We start from the raw sequence: 23,177 nt of genomic DNA, 5'->3' as shown, positions 1-23,177 counted from the left end.
AAAGGTCTTGGTGATTCTCTTAAGTCCAGAGCACTTTGACCATGGTTTAGAGCCACCTCGGCCTCAAATCTTCATCCAATCATGTATTTCAACATTTATTTCTTTTACAGCATGCCTTTTGTCGAACACTTTGTTCCTCTCGACCATTTTGTCATGCTCACGCTTTCCTCACGTGTCCCCCACAGAAACACACACACAGCTCTTATTTCACTTCATTCAGGAACTTGCAGAGTGTTGGCCTTCCTTCCTCTAAACAATTCAAAGGTAAAATGCCCAGTGGTAGCATTCGGAGCTAATCTGTATGCGACCATGCGGGCTTGGAACTTTTTTTTCCAATCAAGCCGACGGGATTTAGTAATTTGATTGCCTTCTTTTATAGTTTTATTAAACCTTTCTACCATTCCATTGGTTTGGGGATGATAGCTTTCTTATGACTAATATCATAAGCATTCAAAAATTGTCTTACCTCATGAGAGCAAAATTAAACATTATCTGCTAAAATACTATTGAGATACCTTCTTTTCTGAAAAGATTCTCAAGAAAGCATAAACCAGCCCCAGAAATGTCAGCTACACATCCAGGTTTAGGCTACCTTGAAATAGATTCACCACTACAAATAAATAAGGAGTCTAACTTTAATCTCTTAAAGGACCCACCAAATCCATGGCAATCTCTTGCCATGGACCGTCGGGTAGATCTCTACATAACATAGGAACAGTTATTACTTTATGTAGGTTGTCACTTTCATTACACTCCTAACATTCCCTGATCTTTCCTTCAATTTATAAATCAAGACCAGGACACCAAAAATCAAAGTGAATCCTGACGATAGTTTTGACCATTCCCAAATGGCCTTCATGGCATTGTCAAATACTCTATTACACAATCTACTAGAGGTTACTAATCTGTCCCCTCAGAACAGCAGCCTGTCACACAAAGATAATTAATTCTTAATCTTCAAATACAGTTTAACTGGGTCACTCAAAAACCTATTTTTCAGCCAATCTTCTCCCATATATTTACATGGCCAATGTTTCACCCTGATCCAGTGCATTGTTCCACTCTTCCTGTTAGGTAACCCTGCACATAACCACACACATACTTTTACCAGACCACACTTCATCCATCACATCCCCAGCATTTTCTTCACCCACCTTAATAAAGTGTTTTTTGATTAATTCATCACAAATGTCAAGAGACAATCAGTTGCACTGTTATCTACTCCTGGGACGCATTCAGCCGGAAAGTCATATTCTTGCATTTCTACAGCACCTCTTTTGTTTTTGGCTAAAACCATATTAAAACCTTTTTTTTGTGGAAATCTTTTTATTAACATTGCTCACAATATCATACAGTTCAGGACAATATTCATATAACATATGGTGGAATGACATTTCACAATACAGTGGGAGGCTGACATAGCACAGGTGGGATTATCAATACTTTTCCATTTCTTTATGCAACCCCTGGACTTATAAATAGTTTCTTCAGCTCTCTGGCACCAATCTAGATACCGCACCCACTGGTCCCACTGTGGGGGCGCCTGCGCCCCCCAGCTACTTGCAATATTCCTTTTTGCCACCCCTGCTGCCATTGCCAGCCAGATCTCATTGTGTCTGGACCAGTCCGTGGCCCATTTGATCATCAACAATAGCCACCTAGGCTCTAGTGGGCCCAGAGAACCCACTACCGCTGCCATTGTGTCCACAACTTTAGTCCAGAAGGGCACTATCTCTGGGCATTCCCACAGGATATGGATGAATGTGCCTTCTCTACATCCCCTCGCACATAGGGCTGAGTGGCTTCTGCCCCAGGCATATAGATGAGTACGCGGGTAATACACCCGGTGTAGAGGCCTTGAGGAAAACATGGCGGCAGCTAGCTAAGCTGCCGTGGTGCTCTGATGCGAGCTCCCGTCGGATTCTACCCCATTCTACCCCATGCTGTCGTCCCGTAACGACGTCTGATCTCTCGATGGCTGGAGCAGCAAATTATGTTTTGAAGGTGCCGGATGATTTCTAACTTTCACTTTGAGCCGGATAAAATGCTTTTTGCTTCAATTTTTTTCGGCGGCTGCTGTCCCTTTAATGCATGTTGAAAATGCATTTCCGCGTTTCTCCTCCGGCTGCCTGCTGCTTTTGGCCGTGTGTATTCCCGGAGGCTGGAGAACACCGTGAGGGCTTCTTCACAGCTGTTCCGGCTGAGAGTTTTGTGTCTTCTAGGAGCATTGTGCCCTCGAGAGAGGCCGGAGCAGTTCTGTGTGTTATAAGGAAGCCGCCGATTCAAGAGTCGAAGTCAGGTCGGCTTGTTTCATCTCTTTCGCTAGAGCCATTGGGGAAACCGAGGCTCTGTTTCTGGGCTGCCGCGCTGGAGCTAAGGCGGGGGAGGAAGGTGCGGAGCCTGGGGCAGTTATTCCGCGGTCCTGCCTATGTGGCTAAAGCCTGCAGAGTAGATGGTAAAGCGTCTTCTGGAAGTACACATGAGTCAATACCCCCACCCCCTCTGAGAACAGCCAAAGAGGGAAGGCTAGAGTTGGAAGCTCTCGACTACGGTAAGAGTCCTGAAGGGTTTGAAACGCAGGCTGGGTTACCGCAAGAGCCAATTATAGCGCTTCTACAAACTGTTGAGGAGGCAGCCACTGCTCAGAGTTCCGACATATCGGTTAGGAGGAAGCTTTCTTCCTACTTAAACACAGAAGTGAAGGCTCGAGGTAGCAAACATAAACATAAACCTAAGTCCAAAACCAAAACGAAGGGTTCCAAGGCAGTATTATCCTTGGGCTCTAAGATCACTCCATCACTTCGATCTTATTTTAAAGCGGTCCCTCAGATCCTTAACCTTGTGGAAGATCATAATATGGCAGGGGTCTTGTATGTTCCGGACCCTCTTCCTTCTCCCTCTCCCTCTCCTTCTGCTAACGTGCCAGCACTATCCTTCTGTGCACTAGGTGGAGACGAAGTTACATCAGGGGGGATGAATGAACAACAGTTCGCACCACAGGTGAATGACTTAGAAGGAGCTGGAGCAGGAGCAGGTCAAGAAACGGTGTTGGGGAAGAAGGTTATAGCAGGTTTTTCTACCTTTGAACAGAGTCCCCCACTGAGCTTGTTAACGGCGGATGGGCCTACTTCCGGCGACCATGCGACGGTAACACTGGAGTTGGAGGGGGCAGTTGGTGGAGTCTGTGTGGATCAAGAGATTACTAAGGTCCAGTTTCAGAAGGGTAACACTGCTGGACCTGGTTCTGCTATTTCTGAGGATGAGTGCTCTATCTCAGCCGCCTCTTTGTTGGGGATGTTCTCAGCACTTACAATGGAGATAAGGAAAGGGTTTTCAGAGTCCTCTGCAAACCAGAAGGAGATAAGGAACTACTGCGAGGCATTAGATAACAAGATTGAGAGCTTAACCGTTAGAACAGGTGTCTTGGAAGAATCCTCAATAGTTTCCTCAGCTAACTTAGAGCAAGCTAAGGATGACATAAAGAAGCTTATTAGTGAGGAACAAAGCCTAAGCGAGAGGCTGGAGACGTTAGAAAACAATGCCAGACGGGGGAATATACGAATTCTTAACATTCCGGAAGGAACCGAGGGCCCAGACATAAAGCAGTTCATCTCGGGCCTGTTAAAGGATTCCCTGGGCTTAGAGCACTCTGTTGAAGAATTAGCCATGGACATACAGCGAGTCCACAGGGACCCCTTTCGGCGTAACCCCCAAAGATCAAAACCGCGTAAAATTCTCGTTAACTTTCACACGTATGTACTGAAGGAGCAGATTCTTAACCTGGCATTAAAACAAAAGTCTCTCGCCGGGGCAGGCTATACTTTTCTAGTTAGGTCTGACCTCTCCAGAATTACATTGGAAAAACAGTGGGAGTTCGGGAGGCGTCTGGATGCCTTTAGGAAGGTCGGAGCAACGGCTCAGCTCATGTTCCCGGCAGCCATTAAAGTTATGCATAATAATCGGATGTATAACATTAGGACTGTACAGGCAGCCGATGAGCTTCTGATAACATTAGGGAAAGAACACAATTAGATAGCGTATATTCTGAGATAGTGTTGGGGGTTCTTCCAAATCTGCCTATCAGATATCGTATCCCTATTATATATAGATCTACGCTCCTTACTTCATTTTAGGCCATAGCCACTTATCCATACTGATTAAAATTTCCCTCTTCTCCTTGGTCTAGGTTTAGGTTGGCTTAGTTAATTGTTTAAAAGAGGTCTTGGTGACCTCTTTCTCATTTGTATCTTGGGCGGGGACTTCATCTCTTTATGTTTCATACTTTTCTGGCATGTATTTTCTTCAGGGGGATGGGTGGGGTTCCCCTGATGGGAGCTTGTTTCAAGGGGTGCTATCTTCCGGACTATGTGCCGGTCAGATAACACAAGGGTTTTCCATGGGGGGGGTGGGGGGCTTCAGGGGATGCACGGGGTTAGAAGGGGGGGGGGGGGTGTCGGCAAAATTTTAAAATGTTCCTCATTGTTCGAAGTAGTATTATGAAAGATGGAAGTAGGCAGATATTGTGCCAAGTGTCAATGCAACAATGGAAATTCTTGCCTTCCTTAGCCTTTTTTTCTTTTTTTTTTTGAGTATGGGTAGTGTGGGGTATGTCTCTTGGAATGTAAATGGCCTCCGGACCCAGCTGCAGAATCTCGGTCCGAAGCCCAGTCGTTGCAGTACCATAAATAAGTATGGCCATTCAATGCTGTTGAAGGCCATTGAGGCGTCCAGCGCCATCAATGCTGTCTGAATATTGCCTATGTCTTCTGTCATATATAGGACCCCATACAAGCGGCGTAAATTATGACGAGTACTCCTGTGCGGCCTAAACCCTGACTGATTACATGTACTAAATCTGGCAAAACTGAGAGCAGCCGCGTCTCCAGTGCCTTGGCTTCAACATTAACTAGCGCGATTGGCCGGTATGATTAGCATTGATCAGCCAGCTTCCCTGCTTTGTGGATAACAACTATCGTGGCCTCTCTATGATCCGGCGGCAGCATCCCCACTTTTCGCTCTTTAGATACATCTGGAGGAGGGGGTCGACGATGAAGTTCGCCTGCCGCTTGTATATTCCCACAGGGAGCCCATTTTGTCCCTGCGCCTTCCCAGACTTAAGTGCGTTGAGAGCCTCACCATCCCAGTGAATTCTGCCTCTAGCTGGTCTTTTTGCTCCTGGGACAGTGTAGGCAGCGCAAAGTCTTGCAAAAACTCCGCGCAGTCTTGTTCCGACCTAGTGCGTACCGGGGTGTAGACCCTTTCAAAGTACGATGCGAAAGCTTCCGCTATATCTGTGCCAATGGAGGCCAATGCCCCCTCACTATCCCTTATCTTTGCAACCCAGGAGCGCTCCCTGTCCTGGCGTTCAAGCCATGCCTGTAGCTTCAGGCTTTTATCCCCAGCATCATATATCCAATGTTGCGTGGCTAGGGAATAGGCACGCGCCTCATTCTCCGCCAGCGCTCGGAGTTCCTTTTGTTTCAGGGCCAGCTCATGACTGTTATCAGCCGAGGGCATCCCCCCGGCTTCCCTCTCAAGAATCACTAACTCGTTTTTTAGCTGCCTAATTTGTATGGCCTCTTCTTTCTTCTGTGTGCCAATCAGTGCCTGGGCCTGTCCTCTAAGAACCGTCTTGTAGGCTTCCCATATCGTTAAGTGAGATACAACTGAGCCCTGATTTTCCTCGAAGTACAGTTGGGAACCCTCCCTGAGTTTGTCACTAATGGTTTCGTCCCTAAGGCGACACGGGTCTATCCTTGGAAAGGAGGTCCTGGCTATCACCGAGCCCCTGAGAAGAACGCTCACCTGAGAATGGTCTGAGATTCCCCGAGGTAGTATGTGGGGTTCCGCAAAGTCTCCCAGCCGGTCCACATGCGTGAACAGATGGTCCAACCTGGAATAGGACACATGTCTGGTCGAGTAGAACGTGTAGTGTCTGTAAGAGGGCTAGTCCTCAACAAAGCCTCGTAGGCCACTTTCCCCCCTGTGTTCCCTCCCCTCACCCGATCGGTCCAAATCAGCATCCATAACAGCATTTGTGTCACCCCCCAGCTAGAGAACTCCCCGGGGAAGGTCCACCAAGAAGGAGCCAAGTCTCTCAAAAGTCATGGAATGCAAACCTGGCGGGATCTAGCAGGAGCCCAGAACTACTACCCATCCCTCCCTCCCACCTACCTGCCACTGCCACCATGCATGCAGAGTTGTCTGTCCATGTACCCGAGATTACTATAGGCAGGGTATTACGAAGCAGGATTCCCACTCCCCTGGAACCTGATGTGAAACCCGAATGAGCCACCACCTTATACCCAAAACGGTCGAGGGCCTTACATCTATTGGCACCCAGGTGCATCTCCTGAAGGAGAACCACATCCGGGGAGTACCGCTTTAGGTACTGCAGCACCAGCGTTCGCTTAATTTTGTTCCCCAGCCCATTCACGTTCCACGTCCATATCTTAACTCTTGCCTGTTCACCCATCAGTTGCATGAGGTCTCCACCTCCTCGGATCAACCATGTCCCATCGTGCCCAACAGAGCCACACCACCATACCAGATAACAAGATTGACATTGAGCAAAACAAACCACAACAAGATTGACATTGAGCAAAACAAACCACCCCCAATAGACCAACCCACTACCAACTCCCTGCCTCCCTGCACAGTGTGTCCCCAACCTCCCACCTTTCAAACTTGCAGAGTGCCTGTCGCCCCATTAGACCCAAATCCAACTTGAAGAGGGAACGTAAGCCCGCAGTCAACAGAAAGAGTTATACATGGCTACCGGAAGTTACACCCATTAAGACAGAAGTGCTAAGGCCACCCGTTACCAACTCCCTGAGCCCCCCCCCTCCACTCCCAGCCACAACTGTAGTTCCAACCATGGGAATGCCTCTGGAACGCAATCCCGGCTCAGCCAGTGCTATACAGCACGGTGTTCTGGCTGAACCCTCTAGGTTCCCCCTCAAACTCGGGCCCCCTTGTTCATGCCATTTTCCTCCTCTCCCAGGACAGAGCACCTCAGGTCGCTACACAAACTCCACAGTCACTTGACCGTACTCTGTTCACGTTCCCTGTCGCCTGGAGCCGGTCCGTCTGCACTCATCACCTCTCGTCTGGATTGGCGGTATTCAGACCTGCGCGAGCCTCCATTTTTCCCCACAGTCCTCCTTCCCTCAAGCCAGTCGCTGGCTTCTTCAGGCTTGTTGAAGAAGTATGCTTTACTTCCATTGAGGATCTTGAGTCGTGCTGGGTATAGCATCATATATTTCACCCCTTGTTCTCTGAGGGCCCGTTAAAACTTTTTTGGAGACCATTTCCTGCAAAGGTTGGTGATCCATCCTTACAGTGAACGCCGAACTTACAGCTTCCTTTTCAATCACCGAATAATTTATTTTAACGCCTTTCAAAGATCCAGAGGTACAGGTAAAAAGTGTGTTCGAGGCATATGAGCTGCAGATTACACACTTTTGCATAGATCGCCATCTGGTGTTGGGCCCGGATGTTTGCAGTTTGTTTTTCCTCTTGGAAAGTCTTTGGAAGTCACGAGGTCGGTGACTCCTCCCTTGGTTCATATTGCGCATGGGCTTCGGCTCCATCCTCAGATTGTTTTTTCCGCCATCGGGCTCGGATGTAATACTTCGCGCTCCGGTTCCGAACATTTCCAGTTCGACGATCGAAGCGGAATCCTCACTCATGGCAGTATTGTTAAGATCCAGATTTCCTCAATCACCTTCTCTTCAACACATCTTCGATTCCAGTCATCGACGGCGGCCTTCGGGCCTATCCAAGCTCCGATCCCGGCTGATGGAAAGAACTCCATTCAAGAATTGCCCTCGATGTGGGTCCAAATTCCCCCACACCGATCTTCATGAGCACGAGGCTCGAGACTGTCCCGCCTGCAAGTCTTTCAGATCGAAAAAGACTATTCGAGATCGAAGGGCCAGACGAAACATGGCGCACTCCTCGACCTCCGTTCCAGTCGACATCTTCGGGGACGACGTCGAAGCTCCGGGACAGCAGCACACCGAAGAGGACCTCGTCAGTGCTTCCGAAGCCGACGACTCGGATGTGGAAGACATCACTCTGGCGCAGAGGGTCGTGAGTACTATACCCCCTCCCACACCCGCGCCGACACCCAAAAAGGCTTCGGTCACGCCTTCACCTCCAGGCCTAGGCAAGACCAAAGACACTGCTTCAAACACCCCACCTTCGGGCTCGGTGAAGAAGCCTAAAAAGCCTTCCGGCGGCTCGGGCTCGAGCCAGCCTGCCAGCGGTGCCGATAAACACACTTCGGCACCGGAAAAGAGACCGGCCTCTACCTCGACACTGAGCTCCACACCAAAGTCCTCTGTGTCGAAACCCAGCCTTTCGGTACTGACCAAACACCATAAGGCCCCCGGCACCGACACTCCCGCGCCGAAGCCTACCTCGGCGCCGACCAATAAATCGGAGGTTCCAAAAAAGTACGGCACGGACAAGCCCAAAAAGTCATCGGCCCCGAAACCTTCGGCGCCGACGGAACAAACAATGTCTCAGGAACTGTTTACACCGGATCCCTTGCAAAAGACACTTACCAAGGATCCAAAAACTGGACATTTGGCACTCTCTTCTAAAAAGAGACATTTGGACAAACCGGCTCCGCCTCCACCTCCAAAGAGGAAAGACTCTGCTACCTCCCCTTTCAGAGTGCCTTCCCCACCTCCTCCACCTCCGCCCCCTCCACCCCTGCCTCATCGCTCCCCGACCCCGTCTCCAGACCATGATGATCAGGGGGACCCATATTACGATCCAGGGGATGTGCCACAAGACCCCACCCCTAGAGGATCTCCAGACCCATGGGACAATTATAATAATCCAGACATTCCAGATGTCCCACAAGATGACCTTTATCCATCCAGGCCATCTCCACCAGAAGACTCATTAGGTTTTCACCACCTACTTCAGAGGGCGGCACATTTTCACGGGGTAGAGCTACACACTGACCCGGTAGAGGAAGATTTCCTCCTCGACACCTTTGATACCACACATAGGTCTACCTCCATACTACCTATGCTCAAGGGGGTAATAAAATAATGCGCCAGAGGTTTTTAAAGACCCAGTCAGGGCTAGGGTCATTAACCCACGCATAGAGAAAAAGTATAAAGCTGCCCCCACAGATACTGCCTATATCAAAGGGCCAGCGTCACTAGATTCCCTAGTGGTCTCCACTGCACGGAAGAGGTCAAACTCCCAGGCGTCAGGTGAAGCACCACCACCTGACAAAGAGTCAAAGCTACTGGACGCGTCAGGAAAGCGCACTGCGTCACAGGCAGCCAATATATGGCGTATCGTCAACACTCAAGCGCTACTGGCCAGATACGACAGAGCGCATTATGATGAACTAGAAACCATCATGCACCATCTCCCAGAAAAATACAAAAATAGGGCCAATGAATTAATTCAAGAGGGTAAGACGATAACTAACACCTCTATACGCTGTGCCTTAGACGCAGCAGACACAGCCTCCAGGGCCATTAACACTAGCGTCCTCCTCCGTCGCCATGCTTGGCTGAGAGTTTCAGGCTTTAAACCAGAGGTACAGGCCTCCATATTAAATCATCCATTTGATCAAGAACATCTATTCGGCCCAAAGGTAGATGAGGCCCTCGAAAAGATGAAGAAGGACACAGATACGGCGAAATCTATGGGAGCCCTGCAGTCACACCCTCCTAGGCGCTCCTTTCGCCACTCTTCCTTTCGGGGCACGGCCAGAGGCTACTCCTCAGATTGCGCGTCCACTTCCTACAAATCCCCTGCTCAATCCACCTTCACAAGGGGTTATCAAAGAGGCGGCTATAGGGGCAATAACAATAAAGGCAGAGGCAAAACAAATACCGCCCTCTCTGCCACACCGTCTACCCAATGACTTCCCCCTGCTTCCTTCAGACCATCCCACTCCGGTCGGGGGCAGGCTACAAAATTTCCTTCACGTCTGGTAGACCATCACCTCAGACAGATGGGTGAACCAAAATATTCGTTCAGGGTACTGCCTAGAATTGACACCTACCCCGCCAAACATTCCACCCAGCCAACGCCCAATGTCACAAGAACATTCCACGTTACTAAAACAGGAGGTAATCTCTCTCCTACAAAAAAATGCGATAGAAAAAGTCCCCGCCAATCAGCAAAATTTAGGGGTCTACTCCCTATATTTTCTGATACCAAAAAGAGACGAGACTCTACGACCTATTTTAGATCTCCGGCCTCTAAACACATGCATATATTCGGACCATTTTCACATGGTAACACTTCAGCAGGTACTTCCGCTCCTCTACCAGAACGACTTTCTCACCACACTGGACTTGAAAGACGCATACTTTCACATTCCGGTAAACCATGCTCACAGAAAGTACCTCAGATTTGTAGTGGACGGGCAACACTACCAGTTCAAGGTGCTCCCATTCGGGGTCACAACAGCACCAAGGGTATTCACCAAGTGCCTAGCGGTAGTGGCGGCACACCTCAGAAGACAGCACATTCACGTCTTCCCATATTTGGACAACTGGCTAATAAAAGCCACGTCCTACAACCAATGTGTACATCACACCGCCACTACAATCCAACTACTTCACCAGCTAGGTTTCACGGTGAACCACCAAAAGTTCCAGCTAATACCATCCCACACAAAGCAATACCTCGGTGCCACCATAGACACCTCAAAAGCCATAGCCTACCCCAATCCTGCCAGGATTACAAGCATTCAGGCTTTGCGTCAAAGATTCATACCTCAACACTCTCTCCCAGCAAGAGTGTTTATGCAACTAATAGGGATGATGGCCTCTTGCATTTTCATAGTGCCTCATGCAAGACTCCAGATGCGTCCACTCCAAGAGTGCTTAGCGCGCCAATGGAACCAGGCCCAGGGGCAACTGACAGATCTGGTGTTGGTAGACGGTCGCACCCATCGCTCTCTGCAGTGGTGGAACACCACAAATCTTTCCAGAGGTCGACCGTTCCTGGACCCGGTTCCACAAATAATCCTAACAACAGACGCATCACTCTCCAGCTGGGGAGCTCATCTACTACACCTCACAGTGCAGGGCACATGGACGCCGCAACAAAAGTTACTCCACATCAACCATCTGGAGTTACTGCCAATCTTTCTAGCCCTAAAATCCTTTCAGACACAGATTTTAGGCAAGGCAGTCCTTATTCGCACAGACAACATGACGGCCATGTACTACATTCAAAAACAAGGCGGCACACACTCTCCACAGCTCTCTCAACTAGCACAGAGCATATGGAGATGGGCAATTCCACACAAAATCTTTCTCCTAGCCCAACATGTCCCAGGAGTCCAAAACACCATGGCAGATCTGCTCAGCAGACAGACGCAGCAGATCCACGAGTGGGAACTTCACCCGCAGGTTCTTCACCCGTTCTTTCAGATGTGGGGGCATCCACACATAGACCTCTTCGCCACCCACGAAAACAAAAAATTCCCAAGCTTCGCCGCCAGATACCCACACCCATTGTCCAAAGGCAATGCGATATGGATGAACTGGTCAGGCAAATTTGCGTATGCCTTTCCACCTCTCCCACTAGTTCCAGACAACCGTGGTACACCACGCTGCTGGAACTCTCGGTAGTGCCACACCAAAAGTTACACCTCTCACCATGCCCCCTAACCCAGAACCATGGAGAGATCAGACACCCAGACCCAGCTCAGCTCAACCTTGCGATCTGGCTCCTGAGATCCTAGAATTCGGATACCTTAACCTTCCCCCTGACTGTATGAACGTCATCAGAGAAGCTAGACGCCCTACCACTAGACCCTGCTACGCTGCAAAGTGGAAAAGATTTGTTGTTTATTGCCATAACAACACAATCAACCCTCTAGACGTATCTATACAGCACATCATATGCTACTTACTCCATCTACAAAGGTGTAACCTAGCATATACATCCATTCGGCTACATCTCGCAGCAATTGCCGCTTACCTACAAAACAGACAGCACCTATCACTTTTTAGAGTGCCTGCCATTAAAGCCTTCATGGAAGGCCTCAAACGAATAATTCACCCCAGAGTACCACCCTCACCTGTGTGGAACTTAAATATAGTTCTCACAAGGCTAATGGGACCGCCTTTCGAACCTTTGCATAAATGTGAATTGCAATTTCTCACATGGAAAACAGCTTTTCTTGTAGCCATCACTTCCCTTAGAAGGGTCAGTGAGATATAAGCACTTACTATACAAGAACCTTTCTCCAAATGCACCAGAACAAGGTTGTCCTCCGTACCAACCCAAAATTCCTACCCAAAGTCATTTCCCCCTTTCATCTAAACCAATCGGTAGAATTACCGTTTTTTTTCTCGCAACCTCAAACTGTGGCAGAAAGGGCTCTACACACACTGGATGTTAAAAAGGCCTTACTTTACTATATCCAGAGAACACAACCTTTCAGAAAGACCAAACAACTGTTTGTCTCTTTTCTCTCCACCACATAAAGGCAACCCCATCTCTAAATCAGGGATAGCTAGGTGGATTGTAAAATGCATACAGATTTGCTACCACAAGGTAAAACGCACGCTATCTGTTCCCCCTAAAGCCCACTCTACACGAAAGATAGGGGCTTCTATGGCTTTTCTAGGGAACATCCCATTAGATGATATCTGCAAAGCAGCTACATGGTCAACACCGCACACTTTCACTAAACATTACTGTGTAGATATGCAAACCAAGCAACAAGCTAGTGTGGGCCAGGCTGTACTAAAAACACTTTTTCAAACCACTGCAACAGATACCGGTGGTCGCCGCTAGGGTTGGGAACTGCTATATAGTCTATGCAAAAGTGTGTAATCTGCAGCTCATATGCCTCGAACGGAATACGCTACTTACCAGTATGCATCTGTTCTTGGCATGTAGAGCTGCAGATCTACACACGCCCACCCGGCTACCTGTATCTGTTCCAGTCTATCTTATTTAGATACAACACACATGGGTTTCTTCACTATTATTACTACGCTCCATCTTTCCCTGTTGGCGAAAAACAATCTGAGGATGGAGCCGAAGCCCATGCGCAATACGAACCAAGGGAGGAGTCACCGACCTCGTGACTTCCAAAGACTTTCCAAGAGGAAAAACAAGCTGCAAACATCCGGGCCCAACACCAGATGGCGATCTATGCAAAAGTGTGTAGATCTGCAGCTCTACATGCCAAGAACAGATGCATACTGGTAAGTAGCATATTCCTTACTTTCCACTCAACAACATTTAGAAGAACAGTTCCAAGACCTTCAATACTGGCATCTCTAATCACCCTTCTTCCCATGACGGAAAGCCTACAGATCTGGAGCACACCTTGATTGAGACTTGACATTTTCAAAGTCAGTCATACATTCTTTGGTCCAATTATTCTCCCCTCCTTTCATACAAAGTCTTCTCATTTCCTTGGTTTCCTCAGACAGGTTGGGTAAAAACTGTCCATAAAATTCATTCATCCCTAGAAATAAAAGTAATTCATCCTTTTTATGAGGAGCGCACAGAGTACAGATAATTTCACTCCTTTGTTGGACCCTGAATGCCCTTATAAAGATATCTCTTCCCTGCCAAACAAACACTTGTCTGCAGTTAGCCTAAGACCTGCCTTCTTGAATGATTCCAAAACACTACAACTGTGTCATTATGTTCATCCCAATTTGAACCAAAAATCAGAACATCATCCTGAAAACAACACACATCATGTAAAGTTCCCAAAACAGATTGCATCACCCTCTCTAAAACTGAAGCAGCTGAAATTAATCTAAATGGCATACTTAAAAATATTCAGGAAGCATTTGGTGTAACACAACGTGTAGGTTCCTGGGAGTCTGGATGTAATATGACCTGATAAGCACATGCGAAATCCAAGGTTGTGATGTATTCGGCATTTGCCATCATCAATAGTTTCCTTAGTGTTTGGCAGTGGATACTGATTAACTATAATTTCTTTATTTAAAACTCTCAAGTCGATACAGAGTCTTATTGCTCTGTTTACCCTCCTAGCTTTCCACTCTGTGGCTTCCATTTGTGTTATTACTCTCACTTGCTTTAATCTCACCAACTCATTGCACACAGCATCCTGGACACTGAAAGGCATCCATCTCTTCTAAGCAACCACTGGAACAGCTCTCGGTCTGAGTTTAGTGTTATTAACTCGTTGAGTGCTCATGACGAGCTCAGCTCATCATGAGTCACAGTGGAGCTGTGCTCATGACGAGCTCAGCTCGTCATAACGGCCGCGGCCCGCCCATGCGCGATTAATACCCCGCCTGTGCGGGAGAATTAATCAGTGGACGGGGTCATGACGAGCTCAGCTCGTCATGAGCACAGCTCCACTGTGAGTCATGACGAGCTGAGCTCGTCATGAGCACAGCGGCGCCGCGGCCCACCCCTACCCCCTCCCCACTTCCCCCCCCCCCGCACCATGGGAGAATTACCCCCGCAGGGAAGGGGTTGACATCTACCTTTTTAGGTCTCGCCTAGCGTTGCAGCGCGAATGCGCTGCCATCTCTTTCCGAGGCATGCAGTATATACTGTAGTGTGGAAGCTTCGTGGAAGCTCCACCCACTCTCTGCCCATTGGCTTTTGTCTTTAATGCTGCCTTCCAATTGGTTTGAGGTTTGTTAGTCCCTCCTCATTCATCATTTGTATCCTTCCACGGCTATTTTCCCCTTTACTCCTAGCACTATTTTCTTTTAGGCCTCGTCTAACTTTGCATCGTGCATGCGCTGCCAACGCTTTGCAAAGCATGCATTATATACTGTGATGTGGAAGCTTCGTGGAAGCTCCTCCCACTCTCTGCCCATTGGCTTTTGTCTTAAATGCTGCCTTACGATTGGTTTGAGGTTTGTTAGTCCCTCCTCGTTCTTCATTTGTATCCTTCCATGGCTATTGGCCCCTTTACTCCTAACACTATTTTCTTCCCTGTCTCCACACTCCATCACCCCCTCCCTCAGTCTGTGACTTTTCAACCTCCCCTGCACCTCCCCCCCCCCCACTCTCGTTAGTGTTTTCTTGCCTGCCGGCACTTCCGTTTTCATCTTTCTTATTGCCACCTTGAAAAATGCGCGTTCAAGATGTGTGCTATACAAAAACTTCTCTTGTTTAATGAACTAGATTTTAATGTTACTCTAAATATAATAATTCTCTAGGCAACATTCGGGGTATGCATGGCAACTGACGCCTCTTAGTTCACAAATGATATTGTTGTCGGGCAGGAGGAGCGGCAGTGTTTTAACTCATGCTTAAAACAAGCACTTTTAATAACTTCCTCTCAATTCAGTGCTATAATCTTGTGTACTGAGGTGACGCGCTAAAGAAATGCAATTTTTTGAATTCTGAAGAGACATTATCACACATTTACATCATATTTACTGTACGATTAACATGCCGATCATTTTCACATCTCGCCCACTGGCTCGTATACGCTTGCCTCTTCTCCGGCTGGCTCTACCTGCTAATTAATATATTGGCTTGCGCACCTCTAACAAAGAGAGATGAATGGATACATGACAGTGAGCCCGGTAGATGGTAAAAAAATAGACTGGTACAGACAAAGTCAGTCTCCATTGCCTCACGTCAGAATCATCACTTTCAGTAACCTGGAAATCTGCCGGCAACTCCCGCATGCTCCAACCTCATCTCCCTCACCTATTCTTAGCAGAAGCGGCAGATTCTAAGCTGTGCCCTGCTGGTGCAGAGGAACACGGCAGAGTCTGTAGAAGCTCTAGGATCCCTAGCCTCTCCGGGCGGGCACCTAAGCCTTCCGGGTGCCTTCAATACCGTACGTTTTGAACGTGTAGTTAAATAACTGCTCATCGAGTACCTCATTTGCTGATCATTCCATGGCACTACCAACACTACATTTGGACACATTTTCTCAACTGTAAAAGACTACCTTCTATAGGTCATTTAACAACTCGGGGCTTTGGGGTTAGGTAACCTACTTTGGATGCTGTGTAAAAGAGTAAATACAAAAATGAATGCAATGAAACTAAGCAACCAGTACTGTCTAAAACACTGTGAAAACTGACACTCATTCTGGCATTTTGTTTAGTTAATGTTGATTTCCTCATAGATGCGAGTAAAGTACTCTTAATATCTGAATGAAATCCGCACTCTTTTAACTAATAGCACTGGGCGACCTTTGACAACTAGGCAATGAATACATTTTCATGTACCCCCGAAGCCCCCCTGCCCTCGCCCCGTTGGCAAACTTCATTGCCTCCCAGTGTTTTGGCGATAACCAAGATGCAGGATAGTGAGTCAAAGAGTGCAGAAAATGAAAGAGAAGCCGGGATTCAGATTCACATGCTCCGATCCCGATCGCGTTGTTTAGTCTGTAAGCACTACTTTTATTAATGAGTTTCACATTATTAAAGCACCACGGTGTGCATGTGTGGCAACACTTCACCCATGAGGTACGTGCCAAGCAATTGTTGACACAATCCACTCTGCGTCTTTTTCAATATATTTATTATGAAGTGCAGGACCTTTCCAAGAGATTTTGGACACTACATACATTCACTACAAAAATAAAACGTGTAGGTAAAAAAGAAATTGCCATTTACAACATCAGTAGCTCTAACTCACAAATGCGAGACCTATTTGCATTGCAAATGCTTGTTTTGTTTACTTATCCTATGATCTTGTTGAATGCATTTGGAAACTGTAGTAAAGTCAGCACAATTATTCACCACCTGACGAACATATACCTGAGGATGTGAATTGGGATCTAAGTATATTCCAAGATGTCTTTTATGGGCTACTTTAAAATAGTCTCTCTTTAGGGCAACCTAAATTTTCCAAGAAATTATGTGACCCTTGCAAAGACATCTTTGTTACTAGCTAACTTAAAAGCTAACATAAAATAGTCGGATACCACAGAGGTCAGTAGATAAAGTAAGCACTTTTTTCGATGTGTCCACCCAAATACTGTCCATCATGGGAATGAAGGTGGCATAAATGCGATGAAGGTTTAGTTGTGCCCAGGCAGGCCAGCAGGTGATGATTGATTTACGTCTTAGCCACCATATTTTCTTGCATGACCAACAAAGTCTCACTCTCTTGAAATGGCAATAAGGACCATGTGGCTCATAAAATGGCAAAAAACTATTTCCAGCTAAAGGATCTCCACGACTCCAGGGGAGTCTGAACCGATATGGAGGCATGATACACAGTCCTACACTAAAGGACTGTGCTCTGTAGCATAACTCTACTATAGGGCTATGGCATGAAGGTTTTTACTTTAAGTTAGTACAGGCTAGTAGCTAAGATGTGATGCATCAACCTACTGCTGATCATAAGATCTCAAGATAAATTTGAGAGTAAACAGAGTTTTTTTAAATCCTTGTTATCTGTCCGTTGTGTACGCTTGCTACTGTCTAAGGGAGTGGTTGAGGCTATTGCTGTATATCTGTAAATACACCTATGAATATATTTGCCAAGGTTGACTAAGATCAAACATAGAAAAAAAATTCTGTTTTAGCATTACCTAACCATTTATTTTGTTGTGTGGTGTAGAATAAACTGGTCAGTGCGAAATATTTTATTGCACGTTCCACTTTCTCATTCAATAAAGTCAAATGGCAATGACTGTACGTTAGTAGGAAAATTAACATTTCCCCAAAGGGTGGGAATTAAACAACAACAAAATTAAATAGTGTTTGGTTTAAAAAATTGCACCGGATCAAGTAATTAACTCAAGAACTCAAAATCGCTACATATCAAATTATACAGGTGAGCTAAGGTATAAATCTCAAATGAAGCTTGCTCGTGTATCTTACCTTAAGCAAAGCTGTATTTAAGCAACTGTCATGTTGACAAACTTTGAAAATGACAGCTGCTTATGGCCAGTACAGTCAGAGCTTTACATGATAGTACTGGCCGTCAAGGTGCAACATTTGGTGGATTAGTGCTTACAGCAATATAGGTTTCTGTTTGATCTGTTTGGAGACCGGCTTTTCGATATTTGTTGATTTTTATTGTTTTACCCTAACAGGTATACTTGGAAAAGTGAAAAAACACTCTTCTCTTCACTCAGAACCAAACAACATAAATATAAAAGTAAACGTAAGTAACATTTATTTGGGATTATAATTCACCTGCTCCACTTAATTTATTTTTACTTTTACGTTTTAATAGTTGTGCTCTCATACGCGCACTTTAAGGGCCCTAGAAGTTCATGATGCAGGTTCTACAGTTCATTTTTGCCCCTGCTTTCCATGATCTGTTATGTACTTCACACTTCACTACATCCAGCCTTTTAGGGCTGGAGTCTATGTTGCAGCTGATGTATGTTGTATTTTTGTTTGATGCATTACCACCTCCTCTATCTTCATCATCACAGTTTGAGCATTCTGCTGGGCTATAAAAATATCTCTGTTTCTCTGTCACCCATGCCGAGGTAGCAGTATCTCGAGAGGCACTAAGCTCTGCATACAAAGATGGCTGCACTGTTTGTGTATTTTGTATTGAAACAGTTTTTAAGGTCCTTCTTATTGCCCGTGATGAACGAGGAAGTAATAGTAATGTGTCAGAGGCATCTGAAGAATTAGCACGGTCACTGTCACAGGCCCCAGTTTATGTGGCTAGAGCATTTCAGCTGGGGACGAAGAGGTGTGTCTTCCTCTGTTGTATTTCTACAGGTGACTGCACTCGTCACCATCAGCAAGTGTTCTCTCTCGAAGTACTTTGTTAGCATATATTGAACTAAGGACATGCCTTTAAAAGAGGGAGGGAAGGCAGCAGCTGGTTGTGCACACCTCGAATAGAAAGTAGCATTTGCGTGCAAGTAATTTTGCACCAAGACTGTAGAGCAGAGCGTCCAGCTACACACGCAGTGCGGCTAGTAAACACGCTGGAAAAACCAGGAACACTCTAAGCATACACATGCACAGATAGACCTCCCAAAGCTCAAGGAAGGGGTTTTAACAGAACCATAGATGTGTCATGTGTGAAGCAGTAAGCAGCTTTAGCCCTGTGGCGGTCTTTACCACAAGAAAAGTCACAGTAATGGCACATAGAGTACTGTTTTAAGTAAGGGCAGGTCTTGTGATACTGGTTGTTCCTTGTGCATTGTACTGTTATTGTGTAACATAGACACACGCCTCTTTATAAAATGTAAGGGACAGCCGCTCCACCATTTTCTACCGTCACCTGTGACGGCTTCACTGGAGGTCGGCAAAGGATGGTTATCTGGAATCTTTAGATGAGTCGGATTTGACACCATGAAAAAATTTCTAGTTAATGATTTCCGTACAAATGTTTGCCCAAAAGCAACAGCTGAAGTTGTGTTGAAAATGGAATATTAGAGAAAGGTAGGGATTTAAAGGGAAGGCAGGATTGCCCTCCTCAGAGGCTTGTTTGTTATTTTCTGATCTCTGTCCAAACACATGGTTGCACAGGGACCGGAATCACGAGTTCTGCGGTAATTACAGCATTCCTGCAATTCCCCTAGGTGACTTTTGGCAGGTTAAACTAGCCGAACGTTACTGGGGGGCGGGGGGTCAATAGTAAATACCAGTATAGGCAGATTTTGGTGCAGCAGCCACCAGAATCTGCATGTCAATCCGCATTGGGATGGGGAAGGTTTGTGATAGCAATTAATTATCAGCCCTGATAAATAATGATCCTCGGGAATCTTTTCTTACCAGGTCTGATAAATAACTCCTACCCAACCAGTCCTCTCATAATGAGGGCCAATGCCTACCTAAAACACCTGAGGCCTATAAAGTTTCATTGCGTCACTTATTGTACTGTTAAAAGTATTAGCCCCTGCTTGTGACTTTTTAAACTCTGTTATGTTATGTGTTTCTGTCCCGCCTTTGGCCCTTTATATTTTGCTGCCTGTGATTGTGGGTTTGACCAGCTGTATGGTGCTCATAGGGGTGGGTGCTGCCGTTTCTCCTTTGAGCTCGGAGGGACCACGTTGCTTGCTATCACGTTCTAAGGCAACTCATTACATCCCCATTCTTTAAAGTTCCCTTTAGTTTTATGAGCACAGTCCAAGAAGTGACCTACAGGAACCTTAATGGCTAAGCTCTAGTCCACCGGAATATAGGAGGTTCCCCCACTGACGGCCGGTAATTTTAGGAGGGAGGGTGGCGGATGGGATACACACGCACACATACATAATCACTCCCACCCATTCATTCAGACACGTGCACATTTCTGCCTTCAAGGTCCCAGGAGGGTTGGGACTACCGCCTCCCATCATTGGCTGACCTAAGGCAGCAGAGTCACTGATAGATACTCGACCCTGGGTGCTTTAGGGCTTAAAACTGAAGCACCCAGGTCCGAGGCAACGGGTGACGCTACATCTCACCACCGAGGTAGAGTGCCTCAAGAACCTTTGCTGAGCTGAGGAGATCACATGCACATGAGCTGTGACATCCTCAGCCCAGCAAAGTCCAGCTCAGGCAGCCAGAGGCCTGCGCATTTAGCACATGTCTAGGTATTGGCTGCCTGACCTGAAAATAAAGAGTGTCTGTCAGGCCGACCTTTGCTCATCCTGACAGTCACTGTTCTTGAGAGGCAAAAGGTGAGGGGTGTGGCCCTCAGCCCCAATGGACCGACCATGGCTGAGTTCCTCAGTCAAGATGGTGCCTTCACTAGTCTCATTTACAATACATTTTTGCAAGGGCCTGGTTGTTCTGTGAATGTGCTTCAAGCTCCCGTAACAATGCAGACCTGAAAACAAGACCACCAGTTCTCATCCTGAAACTGATCTTTTTCCCAAGGTGAATTTCGTAATGACCGTCTTTGTCTATAAAGGGGCATTACTGCAAATGTTTAATCACTTGTTCCCATGCGCCTGCTTTATGCTGTTTTTCAGGGTCGTCTGTTGCAAGATCACGCTTTTGTGTACAGTACATGGGGAGCAAGAGATTGTAGCTTAGATCCTTTTCATTTTAAATTTCATAGATTCTCCATTTTGTAACCAATCACACAACCTGGTCACAGCACTACTACAGTACTGCAACCGGGAAGCTCCCTTTTGTCGACAGTAAGTTAAAGCTTGCTTTACAGAGCCCAGCCCGGATAATTGCCCTATCCTTCTAATAAAACTATTACTTTGCTTATTCTACCGTTGACACAATGCTTGTGAGGACTAGAGACCTCAATTTACCTGTCCTACTTTTCGTGGGTGGATCACTTCCTTATAATTAAAGAGTTGCAGATTGTTCCATTTCATGACGTAGAATGCTAATTCGAAGGTGGAGCACTGGTGTCAGAGCCATCCTCATTTACCTACCATAACAAGTTGCATAGATATGTGCCTTGCAGTTTTACCTAGCTTACAACCCCTGTGCTGCTAAGTTCTCTATTGTTTTCCCTCATTTGGGTGTTTGTGTTTTCATTCTTTACCATGAAATGCTAGTTTGTGATGTATCAAGTTGAATTGGGTGATGCAGGACTAGAAAATCAAGTAATTTCCACCAGACCAGTACAGGTTGAGTAGCTTAATAGAGCTATTAGACACACAAGGTTTTCACTGGATCTTGTTTTCTTACAATATGAGTAAAATAAGTATATATTTAGGCACAAGTGTTTTTTTAAGTTGTTGAAATCATGCATTCTTAATTTTCAAATAAAGAATTTACTGGAAATGTGCTGGTGCAGAGTCTGCCAGATGTACGAGAGATTGTCCCCACTCTATTGCCCTTTCAGGTTGTACGGCTTACACTTTCTCAAGTAAAACTGTAGTGTAGTCTCCTTTAATCGGTAGGAACTGCGTGTTTATGAACGTCATAATGCACCCCCGCAGGGTATGTCGTCCCTTGGACCAATTAGCCCACAGTGCTACCACTAGCCGCCCAAACCTAGATAGGGAGCAACCAGTTCTAGCAGCTACTGAATATGACAACCCTGTTCCCTCAGCAACTGTGGTGTTGGATGTAGAATCTTTCACTCAGGCTCTCGTGCTCTTTTGCTCTGAGCAATATGTAGAGAATACACAAAGGGACATATTTCAATTTGTATAGAAACAAAGTGATTCTTGTATACAAAATATGTGCTTCAATGAACAATAGACAAAAGCAGACAAAAGTTATAATAAGTGACAAGACAGTGAACAAAACGAAGGGTTCCACCATCATTTTGAGACAACTTATATATGCATTCATATACAGTATTATAACTAGGGCTCCCAGTTTCCCATTTTGACTGTTTTTTTACAGATAAATACAAACAGAAAGCAACGTGTTTCCGGTAAATGGAATAATACAGAAAATTGTGCTTCTTGTGAGTGACATTTCATGCTGCCCTTCATGAATTCCAGGCAACAGCTGAGCAGATAGACAACATGGGGAGTTGAAAAACAGGATGAGATTTCCTTAAATGCAGGCATATTTTTAACATATATTTGTATATAATGCTAATATAGCCTTGGGTGTCGTGTTTTGCTATATTGGCTAGTTAATTTGCTAAAAACACAACAGGCATCAAAGTATAAGTGCATGTTTATCAGTTAAATAAATGTAGAAATATACAATTTTAATACTCCATTTGTCCATAAAACACAAACTAAATATGGATAAATACCAATGAGATTGGAAAAAAATAAATATGGATAAATGCAGACAGAAATGTTTAAAAAATAAATACCATATAACCAGAAGCCCTAATTTTAACAGTCTAACGTACTCCTTTGATGCAAACCCTAACCTACGTGTCTAAGGTGTAAATAGATGATCTGCCAAGATACCCATTTCTGGATGATCTAACCCCTTCATCTGGTGGGTAAGAGTGTAGGACTCAGTCTTGGTCACGAACTGGACACCCCTCACGGAGATGTCAGCCAGCTGCTGGGTGAAAGCTTCAGCATGCAAGGACCCCTCGAAGTCGGCAGAAGTGTCTCTTCTGATTATACTTGGAATGCAAAAGGTTATATATGGAACAAGCATTGGTAAATGTATTGGGTTTCGCCTATGTGATTAATAATAAGCTGTTTTTGTTGTAAGTTGTAGCTTGCTGAGTACAATATAAGTTACAGAAAGTCTGTTGAAGTGTTATGACTTGTTTATGCACAAAAAAGCAATACATTGTGCTGTTACTAATGGTATAGTGCGGGTAAGTAATAGCAACATTTTGAAAAATGAACTGAAAGAGGGAAGTAATATAATTCATTGATGTAATAGCAATATTATGTGTTTAGA

At 45.9% G+C, this 23,177-nt stretch overlaps 1 protein-coding gene across 1 annotated transcript in view; it reads left to right on the top strand.

The window, feature by feature from the left end:
• Positions 1-23,177, top strand: part of TAF1B (TATA-box binding protein associated factor, RNA polymerase I subunit B) — a 1,023,302-nt gene that overhangs the window by 853,292 nt on the left and 146,833 nt on the right. Inside the window, exon 13 of the mRNA XM_085610722.1 lies at positions 18,020-18,090. Within this exon, the coding sequence (XP_085466848.1) occupies positions 18,020-18,090 (71 nt within the window). The remainder of the gene's footprint in view (positions 1-18,019; positions 18,091-23,177) is intronic.

This window comes from Triturus cristatus, chromosome 6 (genome assembly GCF_964204655.1).
Source record: "Triturus cristatus chromosome 6, aTriCri1.1, whole genome shotgun sequence".
NCBI lineage: Eukaryota > Metazoa > Chordata > Amphibia > Caudata > Salamandridae > Triturus > Triturus cristatus.
Note: the sequence above shows the minus strand (reverse complement) of the source record. Positions and strands in the feature narration are given on the sequence as shown.